This window comes from Lissotriton helveticus, chromosome 12 (genome assembly GCF_964261635.1).
Source record: "Lissotriton helveticus chromosome 12, aLisHel1.1, whole genome shotgun sequence".
Lineage (NCBI taxonomy): Eukaryota > Metazoa > Chordata > Amphibia > Caudata > Salamandridae > Lissotriton > Lissotriton helveticus.
The window spans coordinates 770,070,099-770,084,673 of record NC_136073.1 but is presented as its reverse complement, the minus strand read 5'-3'; the positions used below and the strand labels follow the sequence as shown (position 1 = coordinate 770,084,673).

At 44.3% G+C, this 14,575-nt stretch overlaps 1 protein-coding gene across 1 annotated transcript in view; it reads left to right on the top strand.

Moving 5' to 3' along the window:
• The window catches only part of LOC144797754 (intelectin-1-like), a 96,686-nt gene extending 82,405 nt beyond the window's left edge, over positions 1-14,281 (top strand). The window contains exon 7 of the mRNA XM_078668513.1: positions 14,129-14,281. Coding sequence (XP_078524639.1) covers positions 14,129-14,281 — 153 coding nt within the window. The remainder of the gene's footprint in view (positions 1-14,128) is intronic.
• The last annotated feature ends 294 nt before the right edge of the window (positions 14,282-14,575 follow it).

Sequence of the window (14,575 nt, the reverse complement as noted above, 5' to 3'; positions counted from 1 at the left end):
GCGGCAAGAAAAAAATATATTAGCCCTCTGCCATTATATTTGCACCTTTTGCTGACTGTTCATCTGTGCGTTTGGTACTGGTGATGCCAAAAAACATTTTATATTTGAATACATGTGTGACTAACAGCATGCGTGAATCTGTATGTCTGTTGTTGGTGTGTATTTGAGTGCTAATAAGTCTGTTGTTATGCACGTGGATGCTTGCATTCGAGATGACCTGTTGAATGGTCCCTTGGTCATGTGCATGGGTTTATTTATTTCTGGTTATCTGTGCTCTTAGGTGCATATTTTCTATGCTTGTTAGCCTGTGTGCACTGGTGGCTGTATTCAGCGCCTGTATGTCTGTTTGTTATTATCTGCAGGTGTCTACATGTCTGCTGGTCCGCATGCATAGGTGTTTTCTATGTGTTAGTGCATGTTGTGTGACGGTATGCGCATGCGCTAGAAAAAAAGATAAACCTGTCTTGTCCTTGCTAATGCCTGTCCATGACCTTGTGGTATGTTTTCATGCACCGTGTGGTCAAGCTCCTTAGCGACTTACAGGACAATATCAGTATGCCTACAATTTACTCCTGCACATTTAGTGTACGTAATAAATTCATAAACTTTGAGGCTTCAGTGAACAGGGGTTGCAAAGTTAAGTATCTTTGGCACTGTTGCCAGATTGCTTTGTTTCAGCAGAATATCGTGTTCCAGTGATGCACCCTTAAACAAAAATATAATGCAAGTAGTGAGGTATAGTCTTGGTTCTCCTAAATTAAAGTATTTAGGCCTATACACTTCATGATAATCGGGCCAGGCCGAAAATGCAAACCGGCCCTGGCAATTGAGTCGGACCACCCGCGGGAGGGGGGTGGAGGTGCGCGTTGAAAACACTGCAGCTGCTTTTGTTACAGAGGACCGACATTGCAGCTATGCTTCAAAACCAGACCACGATAACAAAAATGGCCTCCCAGGGATCCAAAACTAGTCCCCACCCTGGCGGCCCACCGGGGGAAGCCATGTGCCCGCTACGGCCAGTCGGGCCCTAATGATAATTATTGGTACCAAAAAAGACCATGCGCGGAACCATGGCCCCAAATTTACAAGAGATTATTGTGAACAACTGTGCAATGCAAAATGGCACAATAGTCAACAATCAAAAGACTTGAAGCAAGCATGTAACCAAACATCTTTGCACCATGCAACACCAAACGCCTGATAGTCAATGAAATGAGAATGGGGAAGGCGAGGGCTAGGATAGCCCGCGACGCCATTATGGCAGTCACACTAGTCCCCGGATTTAGGAGAGGGATGGGGGAGGCCGTGTCAGCAATGACATGGCACTCCCTCCCACATTTGTGACCAATCGGCAAGAGGCAGGACTTTTGAACCAGAGGCACTTCTGTGCTTCCGGTTCAAATGTCCAGCCTGCGCCCAGGTCGGCCGGTTTGGACTGGTCAGCCCGGGCACCCTCTTTCTAAGGGAGAAGTGGGAAGCAGAACAGTCTCTTGTTCTTGCTCACCACAGTACTTTCCTCCAGGCCAGCTGAGGCCCATAATAATTTTCTTTCCCACCCATCATCGCCTAAGGCAGAGTTGTTGGAAGGACTTGTTTTGTGATGTATGGGTAATTTTCTTTTGTTTCCCTTAACCATTTTATTTTCAGGTAGCGAAGTTATTGAATGTAATTGTTTGGAATTAACGTATAAATAAAAGTGTGAGATTTTTTAGTTTCCGTTTCAGTTAAATATTGTCGTATTTAGTTGTGTGTCTCTGGTCAGGAGGTAAGGTCATGATTGGTAAGCATAGTCTTTGGTCCTTAGCGGTCAGCATCATGTAACTCCAGGGGTAGTGACAGCTGGTAAGTAGGCTGTTGGGGTATGGGGGCTGGGGAGTCATCCTTCCCAGTGCGCCTGGGGCCACCACCGCATGCGCATGCGCATCAAGGCGCCAGTATGCAAAAGTCTGCAGCCCCCGTAATGGAGTTTAAGGCACAGGGCGTAGGGGGGACCGGGGGAAAGTATCCGTCTGGTAAGCTGCACCCCCTACGCAACCTTTCTCCGGGAGTAGTATTGGTAGTACACTGGGATCAGGGGAGCTGCCAGTCATTGACCTTGCCGTAGGCTCTGGATGGGACACGCAGAAAGTAAATATATGCATTGTTAGATTTATGGTAGGAGTGTCTTGTGCATTAGACTGTGTTAAAGTTAGCCCTCTAACAACATTTGTCTATCAATGTATCTGTACTTTCTGCGTAAAATTTTGTATATGTTTTTTAAAAATGTTTTTTAATTTTTGATAAATCGGCTGGGGGGGGGGTTACACCCCCCAATCAAAAAATCTAATATTTTGGTGTGGTTTCAAATGATGTAGTTCCCGAGAGGGAGGTGCCATCCATACCCCAGAATCTGTAGAATCCAGCCGTGGAGTAGGGGACCTAGGTAAGTACCAGACCATATGCAACAGGGCAGGAAAGCACAAGCAGTCCTCAATTTCACCATACACAAAACCTGGAGCCAAATCACGATGAGCTCGGCTGACTCAGCACAGAGATCCTGGGACAGGTTTATCATTCTTTGCTGCGCCTGTTCAAAGGACAAGGGTAGGAATGTGGAAATAAAATCTATAATTATGCCCCTTCGCTGCCCTCTGCGTGATCTAATTATGCCCCTTTGCGCGATCCCCTTTGTGCGAATAATAATTGCCCACATTAAAAGCCGGCACCATTTTGTTTTTAATTCACCCTTTGGTGTCCCAAGACCCAGAGCACGAGCACGACACCCCTGCACCTGGCCTTCCTCATTTTCACCATCTGTCTCTGTGGTTTCTGCCAAGTCCGGGAAACCAATACATGAGTTCCTGCTCCCCCGCAGAGATGGTAAATGTTTCTGACATGAAGCACGAGCACAAACCCCCAAATGAGGAAGCCTCCCCCTTCCAACTGTCAGACTATTTCACATCGCAAGTCCCCTCACGAAGCCTAAGACACGCCCCCATTTCTTCACACTCTGCTCCTCTTGCTGATCTTTGTTCCTCTATCTGCCACGACCTGTTTGTTCCTCTATTTTGCCTCGTGACCAAGACTGTATAAATATTCTGCTGTTGAAAATAAAGACCCCCACTTCAAGAGAGGGACTTGAGAGATTGCTCCTGTGCCCGCTTGGTGCTGGAAGCGCTCCCCTTAACTCAAGTTATTGGTCTTCTCCTCCTTCATTTGAGCACCACGGACTCCTCGCTTTGCATTGACAAGAAATTATGATTTATTAACCATAGAAATTCAGAAATGAGGTAATAAGTACAGTTAATTTACCACATTATTTGGCGCCCGGAACAGGGACATTCCCTTTCCCCCACGCGCCGGCGATATTGGACCCGTTACTGTCCCCTCCTGACCGTTGACGGACTTCAAAAGTGCACAACGCAGGGAATTCCCGCTAACTCCCTCGAGGCGAAGAGGGGGACCGACTACGGCCCAGCATCCACACGAGGCAGTGAGGAAATAGCGGAACGTCCTGAACCAAAGCCCAACCTGCGAAGCAGACGAGTCCGAGGTTCTACAAATCCCACCTTGAAACTGCGCGCCGTGTTTTCCCAAAATCTTCAAGAGGCCTTCCAGTTATTTTTCGGTGAGTACTGCTGAAAAGTATAAAAACGAACCCACAGCTTTTGTGGGGGCGGTAAAGATACGCGTTTTGTTGGTTTCTCACCTATCTTTGGTGAGGACTACTAAAACTAGTATAAAAGACGGACTCACTACCTTGTGGGCACGGTAAAGATACATGTTTTTTGTGGGTTTCTCACTTATTTTGTGAGGACTACTAAACTAGTATAAAAGACGGACTCACCTCTTTCGTGGGTACGGTAAAGATATTTGTTCTGTTTGTGTTTTTCTCACTTCTAAAATCTTTGAAAGTCTTGCCATCATGCCTATTTTCTCGAAAATACGTAAGATGGCAACCAAAAGGAGTATTCTTGAGAAGGAAATTCCCCTTCCTCCTCGGGATACTCCAGGACTCTTCATGTATGCAAAACACGGTGTCGGTGCACTTATTTATTGTGATCTATGGGTAGAATATACTAAAGACCTAGAACTCAGATATAGATGGCCTGAAAATGGTAGTTTTGATACGGAGTGTATTATGAAATTAGAGGAACAGTTATGGAAGAAAAAGAGAGTCCGCCAGTCACAGAGTGACTCAGTAGAATTATGGAGAAAAGAAGTCCATAGGAGGCAACAGAAGGAATTGCACAAAGTTGAAAAGGGTAAGAGAATGTCAGAGCAGGCCAAGAAAGAACAGTTACAAGAAATAGGGAAATAAGTAGTTAGGGAAAGGAATAAAAGGGAACAATCAGCCATTTCTACTGGTTTTTATCCTGCATTGCCATCTGCACCTGAAAACCTTAACATTGCATCAGCACAGCCTACAGCCCCACTACCAGAGGATACTTTTACTAATTTTATCTTAGATACTCCACCACCCTATGAAGTTCCAGTCATTCAACACCCTCTGCCTCCGCCACTCCTTTCACAACATAACGCACCACCTCTCACTCCAGAAGGGGGTGCCGTAGGTCCAGACCCAGGTAAAACAATTCCTGACTGCCCCTATGACCCGACTCCGAGCAACACAGGGGAGGCGGGCCGAATAAGTAAAATACTTCATGACTCCTGGGAAGAAATAAGACATCTACCAGCAATTGACACGTTTCTTCAAGCGGCCTCTGAGTTTCTTCGTACTGGAGAGAACTCACGAGCCATTAACGCTATGACTACAAGAAGATCACACCCTGTAAAAATGCACATGTATAGGTTCCTCCTTTGCTGTTTCATAAACCACATACATGCAGAGGAAAGAAATGTACCAGTTTCACTTTTTGACTTATTAGATTCCGCATCCGACCACACTAGTCTAGAACTTATAAATGATGCACTAGACAGGTTCACCCGTAATGTGACCCGTATTCTGCAAAACTTGCAAACAAATGAAGAGAATACGAAACTTGAGGAGGAAATTACTGAACCTACTGAAAAAGTCCTACCCGTTCGTTCTTCCGCCCCTAATTCACGAACACCCCCGCCTACATTCTTCCAAGGTCACTCTGAACGGTCATCTCCAGATGAGTTATTTGAAAATACATCCAATGCATTAGAATACTGGTTAGACCAGGAACCTCCGCTTACACCGGAGGAGGAGGAAATAGCCAGAACTGCGACCCTGTGGGTCTCCCAACATAAGATATATGACAATTACCTCATAGCCCAGCTTTTTCTAGCATTACCACGCTCACATCAAAGATTAGCAAGTCTCTACATGGTACAACATCTCATCACACTCAATGACTCTCATTTTAAACATGATCCAAGACTCGAAGATTTTCTGTCTGACTGCGCTGATAACATGTTCCTCCACAATAGTTCAGTTTTTCTCAACACATTTATAGATTTTAGACAGAAATACCAGAAAGTGACTGGATATAGATCTCCCCATAATACGTGTGGATCAACGAATAGACTTCCTCAAACACGCCAGTTCCCCATGAGAGAGGTCCACCCCAGAGCTGACACAAATGGAGCGCTACAACGCGTCTTCATTTATGTACCCTTGACAAAACTTGAGTTACTAAGGATGAAAGAGATGGTTCCCTCCCACTCAAAGGATCCTGCTGGATTCTTTAAGGAATTAGGAGATGTATTAATGATGGAAACATATACTCTTTCTGATATCACAGCAATTCTGAAATTATTGTTGCCATCAGGTATATATGACAAACTAAGAGAAAAATATTGGGAAATAGCAGGTGAACACATTAGATGGACTGAACTTCAGAATGACGAAAATACTAGAGTAGCAGGTCAAGGTATAGGAGACAGACTAAAAGCACTTCCTGGCACTATTTTAAAGGTGCTACCACAGTTACTAACAGTGAAAAAGGAGGACTGGGATGCCATTTCCTCCTGCAAACAGAAACATGGTGAAGACATAGGAGATTATTACACTAGACTTGAAAAGTGTTTTGCGGTAAATAGCGGCCTTACGCCGACAAGTGAAGCTTACCCGCATCTGTTTGTTTTCCAAATTAGTAGATAACGCCTTGCCAGCCATTAAGGACAGAGTACTAAAAGTAGAAAGTGCCTGGCAAGCACATACACCTCCACAGGTGTTACAAATGCTATAATATCACCAGAATCGCATTAGGGATGAAGAAGAAAATGATAAGAAACGCATGAAAGACACAAAGATGAAAGCATTAGTAGCCCAAACTGCACCCCAGCGTCAACAGACACCAAGTAGCCAGACAAATATAAAAAGCACTTGTAATTATTGCAAAAAGATGGGACACTTCGTTAAAGATTGCCCTGTCTTAAAGCACAATTTGGCTACTGGTAAGACCCAGCCACGCCCATATCAGCCAAAACAGAATGGTTCCCTAGACAGTTCAACACCTTCAGTTCCACTGACAACACAAATGGCCCAAATGAATATTATAGACAGCGCCTACACTGAATATTACCCAGATTTCTCATGATGTTGCCCAGAGAGAGAAGATGACAAACTGCCCCTAACCCCCATTCCAGTAGATCAGACAGGTCCATTTATAGAGGTCCGACTTCTTGGGGAGGATAGGAAGTTTCTACTAGACACTGGGGCCAGTAAAACAACAATAAGCCATCAAGAGGTCCCAGAGGCTCCTCTCTCGGGTTCAAAAAGTATTTCTCTGGGTTTCTCGGGACAACCTCTGACAAACGCCACGTCAAAGCCACTGCCCTTGCAGGTTGGTCCCCTCATGACAACTACAGATCTTATATTGACAAAATCATGTCCAGAAAACTTGCTTGGTATAAAAACATTGAAAGAATTAGGAGCTGTCATTGTTTGCTCACCTACAGATGTCAGACTATTTCTACGAGATTTCAAGGGCCACTACACAAGCAGAGAATTAGATGAGCGTTTGAAAGATTTGCCACACACCCTGTGGGCCACTGATTCCACCACAGTAGGATGTATGGAAATAACACCTCACAAGGTTGAAAGAGGGAGCCCAACTACCACGCATAAGGCAATACAAAATTCCACCTCAGGCTGAACAAGCATAAAAGTTAATTATTCAGGACCTAATACAGTCAGGTGTGATTAAGGAAACAACTTCTAACATTTGCAATTCCCCTGTTTTACCAGTTCATAAAAAAGTGGAACCAGGAACACCACCTGTCTACAGACTAGTGGTGGATTTGAGAGAGCTCAATAAATGTGTCGTTCCACAACACCCTGTGGTTCTAGACATCTCCACCCTACTCACAGCCATAGATGCGGAAGCAACGCATTTTTCAGTCATTGACTTGAAAAACGCATTCTTTAGCATACCTATTCACCCAGACAGTCAATACCTTTTTGGCTTCTCCTTACAAGGACGAAGTTTCCAATTCACAAGAGATCCTCAAGGTTTCACAGAGAGTCCAAGCGTATATAGCCAAGCATTAAAAAGACAACTAGATACTGTTCAAATGCCCACGGATACAGCCATACTACAATATGTGGATGATATCCTCATTACGGCCAGATCTGACGCAGCATATGCTGAAGCATCACTACTAGTACTAGAATTCCTAGCTGCAAATGGCCATAAAGTTTCCCCTGGTAAGCTCCAATTTTGTTTACAGCAAGTGGCATACTTAGGGCACTTGCTGTCAAAGGAGGGTAGGCAGCTTACACAGGAACGTATCCAACTCATACAACAAATACCACAACCAACAACACAGAAACAAGTTCGAGCTTTTGTTGGTCTCACCTCATATTGTAGACAGTGGATCCCACAATTTGCACTCATTTCCAAACCGTTAGTGCAGCTGACAACACTCGAAGCTGGCGCTACTCCACAATTACCCTGGACAGATGAACACACGTAAGCCTTTCAGTCTCTTAAAAAAGCTATGTGTCAAGCCCCAGTGCTGGCAACACCTAATTACACCAAAGATTTTACATTATTTGTAACAGAAAACTCAGGTACAGCACTATCAGTTCTGACCCAACTTCAAGCAGACAAACATAAACCATGTGGTTATTTTTCAAGCACATTAGATCCAGTAGCACAAGCATTGCCTGCATGTCTAAAATCAGTAGCAGCTACTGCACAAGCTATTAGACAAAGCGATTCTATTGTATTGGGACATCATCTGATAGTTCAGGTCCCACACGCTGTAGAACTTCTGTTAAACAGAACACAAACACAGCATCTGACAATAGCCAGACTCACCGGATATGAGATGACACTTTTTCAGCCACACATTGAGATTAGACGCTGCAACATTTTAAACCGAGCAACACTGTTGCCACTGACCTCTCCTACTGAAGAAATTCACGATTGCATTGACATAATTGATTTAGTGACCAAACCAAGACCAGATTTACAAGATACTCCCCTTGCTAAGGCAGAAATGATACTCTTTGTTGATGGTTCATGTATGAGACTCCCCACAGGAGAATTAGCAGCAGCCTATGCCGTCACAAACGGTACAGACACTTTAGAAGCACACAAGATAGAGATACTGTTGGCACAGGCAGCAGAACTCATAGCCCTAACACGAGCATGTCACTTAGCAAAAGGAAAGTCAGTTAACATCTACACTGATTCACAATATGCCTTTGGAGTTGTACACAACTTCGGTACATTATGGAAAGAGAGAGGTTTTCTCACATCACATGGGTCCAGAATACAGCATGCTACACTCATCACTGCCCTCTTAGAGGCCAGTCAATTACCAGAGAAAATCGCAGTGCTAAAATGTAAAGCGCACACAAAAGGAACAGATGAAATATCAAAAGGGAATGATTCTGCAGACAGTGCAGCAAAGTTAGCAGCAAACACAGAATTAAGTATACCACACCGCCAATATACAATACGAGACCCCTTTTCTGACATCCAGGATGTCCAAAGTCACGCCACACCACAGGAACTGCTAGAATGGAAGGAAAAAGGAGGGGTCCTTACAGATCAAGGCTGGATGACACCTGAAAGAGCAGTCTGGTTTCTACCGGATGCCATGGTACAGGTTATGGTAAACACCATACATGGACCAGGGCATCTGGGAGAAAAAGCAATGTTAGACAGCATACAGAATATATTGCACAACAAACATTTGAGAGCTGCAGCCAAACAAAAAGTAAAACGTGCATGATTTGTAATCAGTTCAACCCAGGAAAAGGCACAAAGGTGGAACAGGGAGGATTCCAACCCCCTGACCATCCATTTGAAGTTCTCCAGATGGACTATATCCAGATGGAGAGATGTAGAGGTCACAAGTATGTGCTAGTTGTAGTGTGTGCTCTGACCAGATGGACAGAAGCCTATCCCGTCCCAGATTACACTGCAACGACAACTGCTAAACAATTAGTTAGAGAGTTTTTCCCGAGGTATGGGTTGCCCCATGTCATCTACTCAGATAACGGCCAACTTTTTTCCTCTGAACTCATGAAGCAAGTGTCTCTTCTGTTAGGGTACACTTGGAAGTTTCACTGTGTAAGACATCCTCAGGCAGCAGGTCTAGTAGAAAGGCACAACCAAACTTTGAAGACAAAATTGGCCAAGATATGCACTGACAAAGGCGTGGACTGGATGGTAGCCTTACCGGTTGCCCTCTTCTACATGCGTATGGTAGCCCATTCCAGAACTGGCTTATCTCCATATGAAGTGGTCTTTGGCAGACCACCAAATGTGTGGGGTACGCCAAGGCCTAAAAGAATAACTGATGTTGACAGTACTATGCTGACTGACTACCTGGCTTCCTTGATGTCTGCACTCCAATCTTGTCGTTCTCAGGTTGCTGCCACCTTCCCTGACAAAACCAACCCGGAAGAACACGCCATCCGACCCGGGGAGTGGGTCCTCATGAGGAACTTCGACCGGACCAGTCCCCTCCAGCCCAGGTGGAAGAAGCCAAGACTCGTACTACTAACAACACGGACAGCAGTGAAGGTCGAGGGCAGGAAGGGCTGGCTCCACGCAAGCCACTGCCGGAAACATTTTGGACAAAAAGACACTGTTGCTGATGGCCCTGCCAATCCCACTGACATTGTGACTGAACAATCTTTATTGCCTTTGGAACTAACCCCACAACAGGATTACAAATCAAAGTTAAGGTCTGCCATTCGGACTCTGGCTAATTAAGTCCATTGGGCGTCGGTCCAGTGGTGAAGCGGTTGGAGCATGGGAATGGATTTTAACACCTTGACTATGTGGGAGAAAAAAAAATGAACTCTAGAAAAAGACATAATGGTCCTATTATATGTTTGACAGTATTATTTTTCCTCATGGCAGTTATGACGTGTCTTGGTTGGATTCTCCACACTGTTTTTCCTCCAACACAACACACCTCTCATTCACCCAACAGCACTCAGGAACACACCTATCACGACCTACCCCCTCATGAACAAGCCCATAGACTAGCCTTGCGAAACAATACCTTCATACAGATGCTACACCACACTCAGCAGGCCAGTAATAGCACCAATTGTTGGATATGTGGCCGCATCCCACCTCATCAGAAAAAGGGAGGGATGCCTCTTTTTCCTTTCCCATTCTCTTATAATGGAACTTGTGAAGCCTGGTTCGCCCTAATAACAGCTGACGATACTACCCCCACCTCCTGCCCTGACGGAAATAATTCATGCAAGAATGGGTGGCCTTGGGGGGATTTAAACAAGGTAATCAATACTGCCTGTTACCCTAATAAGGAGGGAGATCCTCAGGCGACCGGTCCAGTCCTAGAAAGTGAAGAATACAAGCAAGGGAACATGACCATGTCCTACAAGATGTTAAATACCAAACCTAAAAAGAATGCTGGTCCCCCTTCCATCTCGGTCTCACCAGTAACAGGACACCTGTGCATCCAGAAAAATGGCTCTGTTCTATTAGGACACAGTGACTGTCATACCACTATAAGTTTTGAAGACAGAGGAAAGTCCTCATTTCTAGCATCTCGCCATACTTATTTCAGCTGTGGCCAAACAGCCTATGTGCAGCTGCCCTTGAACTGGGGGGGAACTTGCTATATAGCATTCCTGTTACCCCCTGTCTTTGTGGCCCCATCCACTTACCACCGAGACCTCCTAGTGCCCCATGTCAGACATAAAAGAACGATCGATACCTCCTTGGTTGATATAATGTAGGTACACTCTGGGGCAAGGAGGGAATGTGGAAATAAAATCTATAATTATGCCCCTTCGCTGCCCTCTGCGCGATCTAATTATGCCCCTTTGCGCGATCCCCTTTGCGCGATTAATAATTGCCCACATTAAAAGCCGGCACCATTTTGTTTTTAATTCACCCTTTGGTGTCCCAAGACCCCGAGCACGAGCACGACACCCCTGCACCTGGCCTTCCACATTTTCACCATCTGTCTATGTGGTTTCTGCCAAGTCCGGGAAACCAGTACATGAGTTCCTGCTCCCCCGCAGAGATGGTTCATGTTTCTGACATGAAGCATGAGCACAAACCCCCAAATGAGGAAGCCTCCCCCTTCCAACTGTCAGACTATTTTACATCGCAAGTCCCCTCACGAAGCCTAAGACACGCCCCCATTTCTTCACACTCTGCTCCTCTTGCTGATCTTTGTTCCTCTATCTGCCACGACCTGTTTGTTCCTCTATTTTGCCTCGTGACCAAGACTGTATAAATATTCTGCTGTTGAAAATAAAGACCCCCACTTCAAGAGAGGGACTTAAGAGATTGCTCCTGTGCCCGCTTGGTGCTGGAAGCGCTCCCCTTAACTCGAGTTATTGGTCTTCTCCTCCTTCATTTGAGCACCACGGACTCCTCGCTTTGCATTGACAAGAAATTATGATTTATTAAGCATAGCAATTCAGAAATGAGGTAATAAGTAAATTTAATTTACCACAGGAATATGCAGCGTTTACAATTATAAGGTGCATTTATGTCCTTTCTGTGTGCTGGCTCACTGTTGACTGCCTAACGCCAAGGCAGGCACCCTTTGTCACCCATTGTTTGCATTGTAGGCAGGAAGGGACACTTTTCTGCACAAAAACAATCATGAACGCCATTTTCCTCTTTCTATGTGTACTGCAAAATGTAGCACATGTAGAAAGAGGAAAAACAAAGAGAAATAAAGATATTTCTTCTCGTTAAGCCTCACCTGGGGAGGCGTAGCATTTTGACACATTCCTATGTCTACCACTAATGGTAAATCTGGAGATACGCCAAAATCTATAGGTGGATGCATGGAAACACCCACGCTCCAGCCATGGAATGTCTCCCTGCTGCATAGTAATGCAATGCAGCGATTTCCACTTCCTTGCGTTACTCATTGTGTGTCTTTCTCTAGATTTATCAAGGCATGTAGGGCCACGCAAGGTAAATCTCACTCATTGAACCTCATTGCACAGCACAAGGGCCTCGTAAAACTTTGATAAATCTGGCCCTTTTTTATCTGCCTAAAAGGCATAAAGTCAATTCAGTTAACCCGATATGACTCCAAGTTAGTCTGTGGTTTTAGACCGCACAGCTCAAAAACAGGCAAACACCAAAATTGAGCTCTAATTTGGAGAAAGATGGAGCTAAATGAATTGGCTTTGCATACATTACAGTTACTCAGCTCTACCCAGAGTCCATTATGATTCAGCCCTAGGTGTACAACAGGATAGCAACTGACTGCGCGTGGAATTCTTGTACAGAACTCCAAACTAATAAAAGGCCAACAATGGGCAAAAGAAATATCAGAAATATGGACCAATTCATACAACAAGTAGTAATCCTAAACCTGTAAAAGTTCACCTACAAACAAGTGTAGATGTGCCACTTTTTGATATTGACAAACATTACAGTACTGAGGTGGAAGGCTGAGCCTGGCACCAATTTCCGGGCTCACTTCTGAGAACATTTTATGGCAATTGCTGCTAACTCCTGTTCCCGCTGGGTAGAGTTTAACACATAGAGGAGTTCTGAAGCCTCCTATGCAAGTGCATGGGGTTGTGTTCTTTGTTTAGTCAGTGGTAAATAAATGAACAGTGGTGGCCTGTACAGGTGTGTGCGGGGGCGGGCTGGGGTGGTAGGGTGTAAGCTGACACATGACGGAATAGGTAAAATTAAATAAATAAATAAAACCCATTCCTTCGTCTGTCGACTCAGTGGGGCTCCACTGCCCCACTGCACTTACCTGCACCGGCCACAACTGCTAATGCCTTTTTCAATTGGGCAGTTGTAGGAGTGAAAATCTCTACTTGAGGTTGTTCCTTAACTACAATTCACACACTAGACACCTCTCCCTCACCTATTTGTTATAGTGCAATGTTTAGTCTGATGAGAAATTATTGCATTACTAGCTTGAGCGCATCTGGTGACGTTAGCGAGCAGAACTCAAAAAATATGGTACTGCTTCATTTTTTTGCATTCAAGCTGTGCTAAAATTGTTCATACGGCGTTAAATAGGTGCCTCCCTCTTTGTATCTTTTTTTTATCTGTGTTGTTTACTGTATAGCTACATACTCTTTATTAGGTTGCCTATCTATATCCAGACTTCAAAATGATGAATATGAAATATGAAAAGCACAAAAATAAAAGACCCCATTGGCCACCCATTGCAGACTTGCCAGAAGGCAGTGCAAGGAGGACACTAGAACATTCATTAAAAGATTTCAAAGCAAGCCTTCCCTATTTCTTAATGAAGAGACCGCTAACATGACTAATATCACTGGATGACACTACGCGCTGACTCTGCTGTTTTTAAATTTTTAACTGCGGAACATTTTGATTTAAACTTTGAAGCTTCACTTGATCTAATTAGTTTCCCATGGCCCCACAATAGCTTCTGACATGCAGCAGAATGTCCATTTGGTTAAAAGGAAGAAAAAAGGAACATGACATACGATTGGGTCTACAAAAGATACCTTAGTTCAGGTAGGAGTTGATGTATTTAGGCGCAGGGGCACATAAAACAACATAGGTTAAACACACACTGCTCAAAGATAATTGTTTTCTCATATTCAGTCACTTTGGGAACATAGTTGTACACACCTTGTACATAATACTTATTTTACAAAATACCAAGTAATCATCTGTAAGTAGCAATTGTTTTCGGTTTTTTTCATTCTATGGGGATAACTTTTGATGTTTTATCTACCTTTGCTTTCTTCCAGCATTGCATCGGTGGTGGAGGACACTTCCCTGAAGCTGCTCCCAAGCAGTGCGGAGACTTTGCCAGCTTTGATTGGAATGGTTATGGAGCTGGTACATTCTGGAGTGCAAGCAAAGTGATCACAGAGGCTGCGGTGCTGCTATGGTACCGCTGATCAGTGGAAAACAGGAAACACCATTGCCCATCTATTGCAAAATATTCTATTCCCTTCATTTGCAATTTAACTCAATCCACATCGTTATGTGAGCTTGAAAATTAGGTAGGAAGTTCTGTTGTGGACAAAGGCGCCAGTGCACTTTAAAACAATGCGGATTGCTAGAGTTATATACTGTAGTTCTATATATGCAGAAGTCAAATGTCATTATCACACGACAAAAGAAAAATCAAGGTAGCAAAATGTGGACTGCTAGAATTAAATGCTTTATTTCTTTGCATATAAAATACAACG